The sequence below is a fragment of the Hordeum vulgare genome, chromosome 6H, assembly GCF_904849725.1.
Source record: "Hordeum vulgare subsp. vulgare chromosome 6H, MorexV3_pseudomolecules_assembly, whole genome shotgun sequence".
Classification (NCBI taxonomy): Eukaryota; Viridiplantae; Streptophyta; class Magnoliopsida; order Poales; family Poaceae; genus Hordeum; species Hordeum vulgare.
The window spans coordinates 474,190,018-474,205,116 of NC_058523.1; the positions used below are offsets into that span (position 1 = coordinate 474,190,018).

Genomic DNA, 15,099 nt, shown 5'->3' on the forward strand with positions numbered 1-15,099 from the left:
TCATGTATTTATTTAAGAAGATCAAACTGTAATCATATCACTCCTCTATGTTTGCAGAAGCTTATGCCCTTGAAGATTCGGTCTCACGGGGCATCGACTGTCATGTCAGATGATGAGAGGTACACACCATACATCGAGATGACAGGACTCCTTCCATTCATTCAGCTTGTGAGTCGGTCAACGCCCAACTTGAACGCTGCGACAATCACTGCACTTACTGATCGGTGGAGGCCGGAGACCCATAGTTTTCACCTCCGGACCGGAGAGATGATAGTGACCCTTCAAGATGTTTCCATGATCACCGCACTTCCGATCAAGGGGAAGCTTCTTTGTATGAGCACTGATTCTGAGAGATGGCGGCAATAGGTGGAGGCCCTTATTGGTATGTCACCTCCAGAGCCGGAGGTAGAAGATGGAGAGAAGAAAGATAGAGTCCCGGTTGGCGCTCCTTTCACTTGGATTGCAGCCAACTTTGATCATTGTCCCGAGGACACCAATGACGATGTGATCCAGACTTATGCTCGCGTGTACATGTGGTATGTTATCTCTAGGACTATGTTCGTTGACAGGAGTGGCAAAAATGCTCAATGTATGTGGCTGAAGGCGTTGACGGTTTACGACAACAAGTTCAGCTCGGGGTCGACCGCATTGGCCTACTTGTACCGGAAGGTAATAAATTGTTAATAATAAGTTTTTGTTTGTCTTATACTTTTGCGCTTAGCTGATCCATATTTGTCTTTACTTGTAGTTGGACGAAGCTTGTCGTAGGTCCACAAGAGACAGAATAATTGATGGTTGTATGCCCCTACTTTTGATATGGAGTTGGGAACGCCTTCCTGATGGACGCCCTAGAGAGGCAACGTTCAAGCCCTGGGATGACCACCTCAACCATGTATGACTTCCCACCTGGGCTTACAAGTGGGACGTGGTATCGGAGGTGACGAGCGATGTGAATCTCTTGTACAAGAAATACACCAACGAGATGGATTCGCTTACCGCCGAGTAGGTAAACATCACAGAGCTGACTCCCTAAATGTAAGGAAAAATGAATGGTGCCTTTTTTTGTTGTGTTGTAGGTGGAATGTCAGCCATATGGTGGCAGACCAAGCTTTGGTGATGCACACACGTTCCAGCTCAATCCAATATGCTAGAAGGAAAATGATCTTTGGCTAATGCGTTGTCCACTGGTATGTAATTGGGCGGTTGAGTTTCATCTCCCGCATCGTGTGTTGCATCAATTTGGGTTGTTTCAGCAACACCCGCCGGAGTGGGTGGACACGAACGCACAACTTCATAGGTAACAAAGCATGCACAATAAAGAGCTATGTTTGAGCTAAGTGTTGAATTAGCTAATAATGATGCATGTAAAAAGCAGATTGGGTAGGAGGAGGCAGCGAAATATCAAGGATTGGAATAAGCATCATAAGAAGTATGTCACCATATTTGAGCAAAGTGTGGAGGCAGCTAGGAGTACGCAAGGAACCCAGGCCCGCGAACATTGTTCGCTTGCATTCAACAACTACGTAAGATGGTTTCAGGAGAATACTCTAGATTTGTCCGTCGACTTTTGAGGAGGACATATTGGAAGATCCCAGTTCGTTCGATGCACTTGCCCATGGCGAATACAACATGCTAATTCACGAAGGGTACCAAACTCCTTTCGCTCCAGTCCTCAACTTTGTGGTAAGTGTGCTCCCCTATGTTATCTATGAACATTACTACACACCTTTGCTTGCCTTACATGTCATTTTCGTGTGATCATAGCAAAGAGATCAAGAAACAAACTGATGAAACCAAAATGCACGACCAAATACGCGGACCGTCTTTCCATTGTGAATCCTTGTTTTCTCCCCGTACGGCTCGACCACATGAACCATGCCCAGGTTAGTGGCGGCAATAGATCCCAACAACCTAGGTAGTCGGTTGTATGCTTGCTTCCAATCACCATACAACATCTTGAATGCGGATTGCTTCGCTTTCCATGCCTTCCCGTATTTACCTTGTAGTGAAACAGGGCTTTCACAAGGTCTTGTACGCCTTTTGTGCTCATTGTAGGAAGAGAGGAGATGGAGTTGGAAAGCCTGTAAGCGATGAACTCGAAGGTAATTTGTCTATGGTTTTGCGACGAAAGCTTGCCATCAACCCTCTTGCCTCGACACAGGTGAGGCATACAACTGACAATGTTCCATCCGGGCCCTCCTTTCCATGGTCTTGCACGGACAATCCATGGACATCCTGAATCCTCACATGCAACCGTGTAACGCAGCTTCATGTTTGAATGAACAACTTTATGTGGCCGATAATGCGTAACGGAATATTCATCCAACCACATCTTTAGTTCAAGGAATGTTTCGAACTTTGACCCCGGCAAAATAATATTCTTCCCATGTTTTTCCCGGTGAGAAGGTGGCCTAACTCCAAATAATATGCCTTCTCCTCCGTCAACCACGGCTTCATCCGCAAGACTAAGATCCTCGAACAATGGTGTCCGGTGATACCGTCCTAATACCTTCTTGAAAGCTTCAGCCTCCTTTGTCGTGAACCCTTCCTCATCAACTTCTTCATCGGGACCGTTATCGTCCGACTCCGATGCATAGCCACGTGAGTACGGAATAGAATGGTCCATTGTCTCTTGCAAACTATAGTTGTCCAAATCACCAAGGTTGTTGTCATGAAGAACAATATCATCATTCTCATCATCATCATGCTCATCATTCTCCTCTAGCAATGGTTCATGTTGGATCTTCGAATTCTGGGTCCTCGATTATTGTGTCAAAAGAGGTTTAATGTTGGCCTATTCGTTGATGCGTGGAGGACTAGCTTCAACAATCGGAGAGGCAACCCGGTTCAAATTCAAGTGCAAGTTAGGATCATTTATTTTTATGGCAAATAACTCTAGAGCCTTGTCTAGTGATTCGGCCATCGAATCCTTGTATGCAAGCCAATGTTGCTCGGAGTTGACACACATGGTCTTTCAACGAATGTGTATTCCGAATCCCACATTATGCATACCATCAAACTCAACAACATCACTTGGGTCCATCCAATTCAAATCCTTTCAGACTTGTTTCAACAATTCAACATAGCTAGGACAGTAATCGAACACCATGTCAAACTCATCCGGGTCCGGATCAATATTGCCTTTTAAAAAGGCATCCTTGTCCACGCGATGAACATAAACACATGTTCTTCCCATCCCTAAACAACACAACATACAATATTTTCTATAAGTAATCATTCAAATACTACAAAATCTGCTTAATAAAAATAAAACCTATCCCTAACATCCAAACATCCATAATCCTAACCCCATCTTACCCCTAAGACCCTAACCCTAACACAACCATAATCCAAACATCCAAACAACCCTAATCCTAACCCCATCATACTCCTTATTCTAACATACAAACAAATGCAACAATATCATATACTTCAAATGAGATATGCAACTTCAAATGAGATATGCAAAGAACCCTAACACAAGAGTACATCTCAAATTTCATGAAGAACTAGGGTTCCTCACATTTGCAAAAAAGTCACCAAATGAGTTTTTTTTTATGAGAAGAAGGGGACCGAGAGGATTACCTTAAGGAAGGGATTGAAGACGAAATGCCCGAACGAAACCTTCAGATTTATTGATTCGAAGAGAGGGATTTGAGGAAGTGGGCAACTTCAATCCGAGCTGAGAACATTCTTTGGTGAAGGGGTGAATGAGGAGGGGGGTTTGGGGAGGGGGGCGACCCGTGGCTGCTTAATTGAAGGTGTGGCGCCTAAGAGGTCGACGCCACACTGCAGCGTGTGCAACGCGTGAGCCTTAGGCATCACACTGCCGAAGGGTGGGGCCTGCAGCGCCAGCGTGGATGGATGTGTGACGCCGACAGCTTAAACGTCACACAGTGCAGTGTGACGTCTAGCATAGGACGTCACACAAAAGAGTCAACTTATGATTATTTTTTTTCATGAAAGGTCAGTTTGCGACTTCTTTTAGCCCAGAGATCAAATTTGTCCATTTTGCCGAGAATTTACCCAAAGCGGCAACAGGATCGTCGGCGGCGTCGGATCCTGCTCCCCCTTGTTATCTCCGCGCCCTAACCCCACGCCCGAAGCTGCAGCCGAGATGCATCTGAGCGAGAACGAGGGGATCGAGGGCGTGCGGTTCGCGGTGACCGGCGGGCAGGGCTTCGTCGGCGCCGCCCTCTGCCTGGAGCTCATCCGCCGCGGCGCCCTGGAGGTCCGCTCCCTCGACCTGCGCGCCTCCTCCTCCTGGTCCCAGCAGCTCCTCGACGCCGGCGTCCGCTTCTTCCAAGGTTCCTCACTCCCTCCCTCGCTCGAATTACCGTGGTTTCTTGCTTCAGTCAGTGTAACATGTCCCCGTCTAATGGACTTCATATAGTATATATGTTGCTCTTAGAGGCACATAGGTGACATAATTGCTTTTCAAACTATGATACATTATGCTGTTATCCTTTCTTATTAGGATAGACTAGTTCTACCACTGAATCAAGCTGCAAATTGAGTGTCTGTTCCATGTAGATTTTACCAGTCAGTACTCCTCCGTGTGTTTGTTTGGCTTCAAGTAGAGAGGGCTCTTGCATGGTTACTTCTTAAAATAGCAACACTTACAGCATCAATTAGACCATCGTGCCTTGAATTGCCTCACAGCTGCTCTGAATTTATCTGCGAAAGTGTCGAAGATTTTACCTCGGTACTCCTTGGTGTGTTTGTTTTGCTTCAAGTAGAGAGGGTTCTTGCATGGTTACTTCTTAAAATAGTAACTCTAACAGTATGTATTATACCATCATGCCTCGAATTGTCTATCAACGCCAGATGTTACACTGAATTATAAAGTATCTGGTGGATGACTTTGTGTTGCAGGGGATGTTCGGAAGAAGGAGGATGTGGAGAGGGTCTTCCGCAATGTGGACTGTGTCTTCCACCTTGCTTCATATGGCATGTCAGGGAAAGAAATGGTACAAGCAGGACGAACAGATGAGGTCAATATTAACGGGACGTGCAATGTACTGGATGCTTGCCATGAGCATGGTGTTAGAAGGCTTGTGTATGTAAGCACATACAATGTGGTGTTTGGGGGAAAGCCAATTGTCAATGGCAGTGAGACATTGCCTTATTTTCCCATCGAAGACCATGTTGATGCTTACGGGCGTAGCAAATCGATCGCTGAACAGTTGGTGCTGAAGAGCAATGGTCGGCAAGCTAAGTAAGTGGAACCTTGTTTCTTTGTCATAATTCACATTTGTCTGCCTCTGCATCAATGCCATGTGTATGATATGATTATTCTAGTGATGATGGGTTTATTCTCTAGTACAACTATATTTGTCTAGAAGAGCAACACATATTTGGTTTTGTTTTGAACTCAGATTGGCATTTGGTAGTACTTGACACCATGCAGGCTGTCTTAGTGTCATACTGATCTGATGTTTGCCTACAGGAGTAATAAAAGTACTCGTCTCTATACATGTGCAATACGCCCGGCTGCTATCTATGGTCCAGGTGAAGAGCGTCACCTTCCAAGAATCCTGTCTCTTGGAAAATTGGGATTGGCATCTTTCAAGATTGGGGGTCCAAATGTGAAGACAGATTGGGTCTATGCGGATAACCTTGTTCTTGCACTAATATTGGCAAGTATGGGACTTTTAGATGACATTCCTGGCAGGAAGGGAACCCCTGTAGCAGCTGGTCAAGCATATTTCATATGTGATGGTAATCCCTGTTAGCCCGCATGGTTTCTGCTCCTGTCCTACTATTATTACATTATACATTGTTACTGAGTTACAAACTCATACTCGGAGAAATGGATGTATTTAGACGTATTTTAGTTCTAGATACATCCATTTTTATCTATTTCTGCGGCAAGTAATCCGGACGGAGGGAGTATTAGCCTGCATGGTTTTTGCCCCTGTCCTAGTATTATTAACATACAGTTTCTGAGTTATAACTTATGGTCATGGTACTATGTTCTGAACTTTAATACCATCCTCTTATGGAGATGAAACCCAAAAGATTTTCGTTGGGGCGTAATCCTCTCAGCGACGCGCCACATCGGAACCCGGGTGTGGTGGAAAATGGGCAAGGGCCGGGTAGTCACCCCCAGGTGGCGCGTTGTATCGTGATCTGGATACGGTGGCAAGTGAGCGAGGATCGGGTCGTCGCATCCGTAGTGACGCGCTACATCAGCGCCCGGGTGTAGTGGAAAATGAGCAAGGGTCTTCGCATTTGACTCGACGAGTGCGAAGGGTAAGGAAGCTAGCCGAGCCTAGGATGATTCACTTAGGTAGTTGGAACGTAGGGCCTCTGACAGGTAAGCTTCGGGAGGTAGTTGATACAGTGGTGAGGAGAGGCGTTGATATCCTTTGCGTCTAAGAGACCAAATGGAGGGGACAGAAGGTGAAGGAGGTGGAGGGTACCGCCTTCAAGCTGTGGTACACGGGGGCGGTTGCAAACAGAAATGGAGTAGGCATCTTGATCAACAAGAGCCTCAAGTATGGAGTGGTAGACGTCAAGAGACGTGGGGACCGGATTATCCTGGTCAAGCTGGTAGTTGGGGACTTAGTTCTCAACATTATCAGCGCGTATGCCCCGCAAGTAGGCCACAATGAAAACACCAAGCGGGAGTTCTGGGAAGGCCTGGAGGACATGGCTAGGAGTGTACCGATTGGCGAGAGGCTCTTCATAGGAGGAACCTCAATGGCCACGTGGGCACATCTAGCACAGGTTTTGAAGGGGTGCATGGGGGATTTGGCTATGGCATCATGAATCAAGAAGGAGAAGCTGTCTTAAGCTTTGCGCTAGCCTACGACATGATCGTAGCTAACACCCTCTTTAAGAAGAGAGAATCAACCCCGATAAGCTACTGTTCCTGCAAGAGCTGCGGGACATCCGGGCTGCTTGCCCCGGTCCTTGGATGATATGCGGCGACTTTAACCTCATTTACCGTGACGCGGACAAGAGCTCCGGTAATCTGAACCGCCGCATGATGGGAAGGTTCCGACGTGTCATCAACGATCTTGCCCTGAAGGAGGTATACCTAAATGGGCGCCGCTTCACTTGGTCTAATGAGCAGTCTCCGCCGACGCTTGTGCACCTCGATCGAGTTCTCTGCACCGCGGACTGGGAGGATTACCACGGGGAGTGCCACCTCCGATGCCTTGCACCCGTCGTGTCCGATCATTGCCCCCTGCTGCTGGATTGCTCCCCCATGCCCACGGCCCACAGACGCTTCCGCTTCGAGGCTTTCTGGCTCCGCCTTGACGGATTCCACAACACAGTCGCCACGGCCTGGAGCTCTGTGCATGACCCCGACCCCTTCCAGAGGTTGGTCCGGTGTCTGCAGGCTACTGCCCGCGCCCTTACGAGCTGGAGTGCTAGGTCCACGGGCAACGTCCGGGACAAATTGGCCATATCCCGTGAGCTGATCGCCCGCTTCGACCACGCGATGGAGAGCCGCCTGCTCTCCCCGGCAGAGGATTGGCTGCGCAAGCAACTCAAGGTGGCGTACCTTGGGCTGGCCTCCCTTGAGCGCACCATCACGCGGCAGCGCGCCCGCATCTCCTTCCTGGCCGAGGGCGACGCCAACACGAGCTTCTTTCACAGGCAGTGTACGTTCAGGCGCCAGAAGAACTGCGTGCATAGCTTCCTAGTTGACGGGCATGTGCTATGCGACCATGAGGAGATGGCCCAAGCGGCATTCGCGCACTTCGACGGGCTGCTGGGCACTGCCGTGGACCGAGAGCACACACTGAATCTCGAGCAACTCGTCACGGCCGGTGACCTTGGCAGCCTGGATGCGCCCTTCACCCCTGAGGAGATATGGGCTGCGGTGTGGCGCATGCCGGCGCACAAGGCACCAGGGCCAGACGGGTTCACCGCAGAGTTCTTGCGGGCCTGTTGGAGCACTATCAGGCAGGACATCCTGGAGGTCTTCGAGCAGTTATTCCTGCTTCGTGGGAGAGGGTTTGGTAAGCTCAACCAAGCCCTCCTGACCCTGCTGCCAAAGCGCGCGGATGCACAAAAGCTGGGCGACTATCGGCCTATTTGCCTGATACACATTATGGCCAAGTTATTCGCGAAGGTTCTGTCGTTGCGCATCGCCCCCAAGCTGGATAGCCTAGTCAGCCGCAACCAGAACGCATTCATTGCCGGACGCTCCCTCCACGACAACTTCATGCTCGTTCGGCAGTCCCTCCGGATGCTTCACCACTTGGGCGCCCCGTGCATCATGCTCAAGCTCGATCTCACGCGGGCTTTTGACTCCATATCTTGGCCGTTCCTCTTCGAGATGTTGCGCCAATATGGGTTCGGGGACAGGTTCAGGGAGTGGATAGCCATCCTCCTTTCCTCGTCCAGCACGCGGGTCATGCTCAATGGCGTGCCTGGCCCCTCGATTTGGCACCGCCGCGGGCTGCGTCAAGGGGACTCCACATCACCACAGCTGTTTGTCCTCGCTGTCGACGCGCTGGGCCGCCTCATGCATCGGGCGCTCCAGACCGGCATACTCCGGCGGCTGCACCCCCGCCGTACTGTTCCGACCGTCTCTTTATACGCCGACGACGTGATGCTGTTTTGCCATGCTGAGATGGATGAGGTGCTCGCGGTGAAGGGCATCCTAGGCATTTTTGAGGCCGCGTCGGGCTTGCAGGTCAACTATGGCAAGAGCTCGGCCACGACCCTGCATGGCGACGAGGATACTGCTGCCTTGCTGGAGGCGTTGGGCTGCCAGGCGGCAAACTTGCCCATCACCTACCTGGGCATACCGCTTACTACCAGACGACCCACTGTGGCTCAGATGCAGCCGCTCGTCGATTCTGTGGCCGTCCGCCTCCCGACATGGAAAGCATGGCTCATGAACAAAGCTGGGAGGTTGCCATTGGTCAAATCGGTCCTCAGCGCGATTCCAATCCACCAGATGCTTGCTCTTGCGCTCCCGAAGAAGACCCTGAAGCAACTAGAGAAGATTCAGCGGGGCTTCCTTTGGGCTGGCCGCGCGGCTGCAGAAGGAGGACACTGTCACGTTAACTGGCGCACGGTCAGCCGGCCACTTGCGCTTGGAGGGCTGGGCATTCGAGATCTTGAGCGCACAGGGCTCGCGCTCCGACTGCGATGGCTCTGGTTATCAAGGACGGACGCCGACAGAGCCTGGCAAGGCCTGGACCTGCAGTTCTCCCGTGAGGAGATCGGTCTCTTCTACGCCTCCACCTTCATGGTGCTAGGTGATGGCCACACGAAGCTGTTCTGGGAAGATCGCTGGCTGCATGGGCAGTCGATTCGCGAGCTAGCACCCCTGCTGTACCTATGCATCCCCAAGAACAAGAGAAGGGTGCGGACGGTGGCGGAAGGCCTAGCCGGCAATGCCTGGGCCCGTGACATCCGCGGCGTCGTGGGGCTGCAAGAGATTGGCCAATACCTGACGACATGGCAGCGCGTCACTCATACCACCTTGTCCGCTGAGCCAGACAAGCTTGTCTGGAAATGGACTGCCAATGGAGAATACTCGGCGCGATCCTGCTATCAGGCAACCTTCCACGGATCCCTCACTTGCCATTCCTGGCAGTTAATATGGAAGGGATGGGCTTCGCCGAAGGTCAAGTTCTTCCACTGGCTTGCGAACCTGGACCGATGCTGGACCGCGGACAGACTTGCTCGCCGCGGCCTCCCACATCACGCCCGCTGCCTGCTTTGCGACCAAGAGCCAGAGACCATCCACCACCTGCTACTGGCCTGCCCCTTCGCGCGGCAAGCCTGGCACGAGGCTCTCTCCTGGCTGCGCTTACCAGCCCGCACACCGGAGCAGGATATCTCCATTCAGGATTGGTGGATTAGGGCGAGAGATGCAACACCACCATCACTACGCAAGGCGCTAAGGTCCACCACGCTGCTAGTTCCATGGATGATCTGGAAACATAGGAATGCGTGTGTATTTGATCATGCCACTCCGTCGCTCTCCGAGCTCTCGGATGGGATCAAAGATGAGATGAGGTGTTGGGCTAGAGCCGGGGACAAGGGGCTTAGGGTAGTCTTGCCCCCATCCTGGGATGTTCATTGAAACTGCTTGTAACCTGCTGTAATCGTCTCCTCTGAGACTGACTTCCCCTCTTTTCAATACAAAGAAACGCACATCTCTGCGTTTTCTCGAAAAAAGAAGAGAGAATCACATCTAGTGACGTACAGTAGTGGGCAACACTCTAGCCAGATTGATTTCATCCTCTCGAGAAGAGAAGACAGGCGTGCATGCCTAGACTGTAAGGTGATACCTGGAGAGAGTGTTGTCCCTCAACATAAGCTTGTGGTTGTTGACTTCCGCTTTCGGATTTGTGTCCAGCGGGACAAGCGTGCCAAAGTCGCTAGAACGAAGTGGTGGAAGCTCAAGGGGGAGGTAGCTCAGGCATTCAAGGAGAGGGTCGTTAAGGAGGGCCCTTGGCAGGAAGGAGGTGATGCAGACAACATGTGGATGAAGATGGCGACTTGCATTCGTAAGGTGGCCTCAGAGGAGTTTGGAGTGTCCATGGGAAGTAGAAGAGAAGCTAAAGATACCTGGTGGTGGAACGATGATGTGCAGGAGGCAATTAAGGAGAAGAAAGATTGTTCCAGTCGCCTATATCTGGATAGGAGTGCAGACATCATAGAGAAGTACAAGATGGCAAAGAAGGCCGCAAAGCGAGCTGTGAGTGAAGCAAGGGGTCGGGCGTATGAGGACCTCTACCAACGGTTCGACACGAAGGAAGGCAAAAGGGACATCTATAAGATGGCGAAGATCCGAGAGAGGAAGACGAGGGATGTTGACTAAATCAAGTGCATCAAGGACGGAGCAGACCAACTCTTGGTGAAGAACGAGGAGATTAAGCATAGATGGCGGGAGTACTTTGACAAGCTGTTCAATGGGGAGAGTGAGAGCTCTACCATTGATCTGGACGACTCCTTTGATGATACTAGCAGGCGTTTTGTGCGGCGAATCCAGGAGTCGGAGGTCATGGAGGCTTTACAGAGGATGAAAGGAGGCAAGGCAATGGGCCCTGATTGTATCCTCATTGAGGTGTGGAGAGGCCTTGGGGACATAGCGATAGTATGGCTAACCAAACTTTTCAATCTTATTTTTCGGGCAAACAAGATGCCAGAAGAATGGAGACGGAGTACATTAGTACCAATCTTCAAGAACAAGGGGGATGTTCAGAGTTGTACTAATTACCGTGGAATTAAACTGATGAGCCATACAATGAAGTTATGGGAGAGAGTCATTGAGCACTGCTTAAGAAGAATGACAAGCGTGACCAAAAATCAGTTTGGCCAGAAGAATGGAGACGGAGTACATTAGTACCAATCTTCAAGAACAAGGGGGATGTTCAGAGTTGTACTAATTACCGTGGAATTAAACTGATGAGCCATACAATGAAGCTATGGGAGAGAGTCATTGAGCACTGCTTAAGAAGAATGACAAGCGTGACCAAAAATCAGTTTGGTTTCATGCCTGGAAGGTCGACCATGGAAGCCATTTTCTTGGTACAACAACTTATGGAGAGATATAGGGAGCAAAAGAAGGACCTGCATATGGTGTTCATTGACTTGGAGAAGGCCTACGACAAGATACCGCGGAATGTTATGTGGTGGACCTTGGAGAAACACAACGTCCCAGCAAAGTACATTACCCTCATCAAGGACATGTACGATAATGTTGTGACAAGTGTTCGAACAAGTGATGGCGACACTGATGACTTCTCGATTAAGATAGGACTGCATCAGGGGTCAGCTTTGAGCCCTTATCTTTTTGCCTTGGTGACGATGTGGTGCTAGTCGATGATAGTCGGACGGGGGTCAACAAGAAGTTGGAGTTATGGAGGCAAACCTTGGAATTGAAAGGTTTTAGACTTAGTAGGACTAAAACTGAGTACATGAGGTGCGCTTTCAGTACTACAATGCACGAGGAGGAGGAGGATGTAAGCCCCGATGGTCAGGTGGTGCCTCGGAAGGATACCTTTCGATATTTGGGGTCAATGTTGCAGAAGGATGGGGATATCGATGAAGATGTGAACCTTCGAATTAAAGCCGGATGGCTGAAGTGGCGCTAAGCTTTTGGCATTCTTTGTGACAGGAGGGTGCCACAAAAGCTAAAAGGCAAGTTCTATAGGACGGCGGTTCGACCCACAATGTTGTATGGCGCTGAGTGTTGGCCGACTAAAAGGCGACATGTGCGACAGTTAGGTGTGGCGGAGATGCGCATGTTGAGATGGATGTGTGGCCACACAAGGACCGAATCCGGAATGATGATATACGAGATAGAGTTGGGGTAGCGCCAATTGAAGAGAAGCTTGTCCAACATCGTCTGAGATGGTTTGGGCATATTCAGCGCAGGCCTCCAGAAGCCCCAGTGCATAGCGGACGGCTAAAGCATGCAGATAATGTCAAAAGAGGCCGGGGTAAACCGAATTTGACATGGGAAGAGTCCGTAAAGAGAGATCTGAAGGATTGAAGCATCACCAAAGAACTAGCCATGGACAGGGGTGCGTGGAAGCTTGCTATCCATGTGCCAGAACCATGAGTTGGTCGCGAGATCTTATGAGTTTCACCTCTAGCCTACCCCAACTTGTTTGGGACTAAAGGCTTTGTTGTTGTTGTTTGTTGTTGTTGTGGGAAACCTTTTTGGTTTCAACTAGTCATACATGTAACATGTTTAGTTGGTTACTTTAATTGAACTACTTCAAGAACATTGCTGATTTTATCCCTTGATTTTCACAATAGTGCCACTGTTAAGGATGTATATTCTACTTGTTGCACTACCGCATAACTTGTTCGGTGTCTGTTTTGTTACCAGAATCTGGTAACCTTTTTGTAGTGGCGTGCCCGTTTTAGCTGTGAACCTTGTAGTATCTGGTTTCTCTTAATTAAAAATCAGGGGCAAACCTTTTCTCAAGAAGGGGAACTCATCGGCTAAAAGCGCTTCACAAATTTTCAAATGGCACTACATTGCATAAGCCTGAAAGTACTATTTTGAGTTCGGAGCTTAACTGTTACAAACCTAATTGTAGCATGTACTGCTTGTTTTAATTTTTTTTAAGCTTGTTCTACGTTCGATAAATACCCACAACCTTTAATAAAGTATTGGTATTTAGACTATATGTATTACTCGAAGTAACTGATTGTACTTCAAAATAAATATGGCATTACCTTATTGTGTTTTTTTTTCTTGCAGGATTGCCTGTTAATACTTTTGATTTTATCATCACTCCCTTATTTCGAAGTTTGGGCTATCCAGTTCCCCGGGTTATACTAGATACCTCTGTCGCCCTCACAATTTCAAGAATCGTTTTGTTCGTGTCCACACTATTCTATCCATGGTTAGATAGTAAATGGATTCCCCAGCCTCCTATTCTTCCTGCTGAAGTATACAAGGTAAGTCTATTGGTCATGCTTTAATGACTTTGCCTAGTGCTTTTCCCTTAAGGAACACTATATTTCTGTTTTTCATGTAATGTGCATATATTTTGATCATAATTTTTATACGATCTTCCTGTTCATATGGCAACTGTGTTCATCATGCTGAGCCATGAATAACAATAGATCCTTTTTTTTTCTTATTTAGTTTTCTATGAGCTTGAACCTATTCCACCTAATATAGCTACGGCAGGTTTGCAGTATCTGAGTCAGAGCTAACATTATTTTGAAAATTTCAATTTTCAAGGGATATCTGTACTGACTACTTATGATTTACTAGTAGGCAAGTAGACCTGCTATAATATTACTATCCACAAGTGACTGATGAGTGGCAACAAATCATTGCTGTATACAGGGATCATAAACTAATGCTGGTAGTTCATATTGACAGGTGGGTGTTACACATTACTTTTCATATCTAAAAGCTAAAGAGGAACTTGGCTACGTGCCTGTGACGAGTCCGCAGGAAGGCCTGGCCGCAACGATCTGCTACTGGCAAGAGCGGAAGAGGAGAGAGCTCGATGGCCCGACGATATTCATCTGGTTGGCTGTAACGATCGGGATGCTGGCTGTGTTCTCCGCCGCTTGCCTTCCGCCCGTCGGTCCGCTCAAATGGGTGCTCGCCATCAACCTATTCGTTTTCCGCTCGATGCTGGTGACCCGGATAGTCTTTGTGGCCGCGGTCGCAGCGCACGCCGGCGAGGCCGTCTACGCCTGGTTCCTGGCGAAGAAGGTCGACCCGAGGAACGCGACGGGGTGGTTTTGGCAGACCTTTGCCCTGGGGTTCCTTTCCCTCCGGTTTCTGCTCAAGAGGGCGAGGGCGGGGACGTGGACGGGAGCGTGATTTTTGTGCTCTACTTCACCTACTCGCTGGGAATTCGGTAACATTATATTCCAGCAGAAATTCCCCAGCGGCTGTAACCCGCTGGCGCTGTAAAATGTCCATTCTGAGTGAGGTTCTGTAATATATGAGGCATGGATGTTCGTAGTGTGTCATGTTTTACACGAGCTTTTCATTGAACCGGAGGTTGCGGCACATGGACACATGGTCGATCCGTGTCTGTGACCACCTCAAGTACAGTATCAAATGCCATTTGTTTTGAGAGGTTGTAACAATCAGTGCTCGTCTGACAGTTCAACCGACACGAACAATAAAGCTTTCACCGATGTAGCATCACGCACTGAACTGTATAATATCTGGGGGCTGCAGGCAGCTCGTTTTTCTTGCGTACCAGAGTCGGTACGTAGCAGGAGCTAGATTATTGTTGTGTTGTCCTTGCTTTGTTTTGCTTGGAGCTACCACTACGGCGCTACCAACCCTGAACAGAGGCATATTGGAAATGCCTAATGGGGCCCGTTATTCAAGTACCGTATTTGTACATAACGAAAAAATTGGAGGAAACTTATGGGTACACAATACATGTATGCTGCGCACAGGTGCAAATTTTCATATCTAAATAATTGTAGTTAAGAAAAACTAAACTATTTTTTTCAACTATAACTATTTAGATACAAAGAAAGTATATTTTTGTACGCACACAGAAATACAAATATACACATGAGAGTGAACCGTTTTGTTTCCTGTTGTAGTTGGGCTTGTTTTTTTAGCTTACAAATCACTAATATATGCTCCACAAAAAGATCGGCAGTGAAGGCATA

The 15,099-nt window shown here is 48.7% G+C and overlaps 1 protein-coding gene across 1 annotated transcript; it reads left to right on the forward strand.

Annotated features, from left to right (window-relative positions):
- Positions 1–3,980: 3,980 nt before the first annotated feature.
- On the forward strand, positions 3,981–14,611 carry LOC123402783 (short-chain dehydrogenase/reductase family 42E member 1). The gene is made up of 5 exons (XM_045096747.1): positions 3,981–4,307; positions 4,876–5,218; positions 5,450–5,721; positions 13,199–13,398; positions 13,832–14,611. The coding sequence occupies exons 1-5, from the start codon at positions 4,118–4,120 to the stop codon at positions 14,282–14,284; spliced, it is 1,458 nt and encodes a 485-aa protein (XP_044952682.1). The 5' UTR covers positions 3,981–4,117; the 3' UTR covers positions 14,285–14,611.
- Positions 14,612–15,099: the final 488 nt, after the last annotated feature.

Coding starts and splice junctions, on each gene's coding strand:
- LOC123402783 (XM_045096747.1), top strand. CDS start 4,118: ATGCATCTGAGCGAGAACGAGGGGATCGAGGGCGTGCGGTTCGCGGTG. Junction 5,219..5,449: donor AGCAATGGTCGGCAAGCTAA/GTAAGTGGAACC, acceptor GTTTGCCTACAG/GAGTAATAAAAGTACTCGTC. Junction 5,722..13,198: donor AGCATATTTCATATGTGATG/GTAATCCCTGTT, acceptor TTTTTCTTGCAG/GATTGCCTGTTAATACTTTT.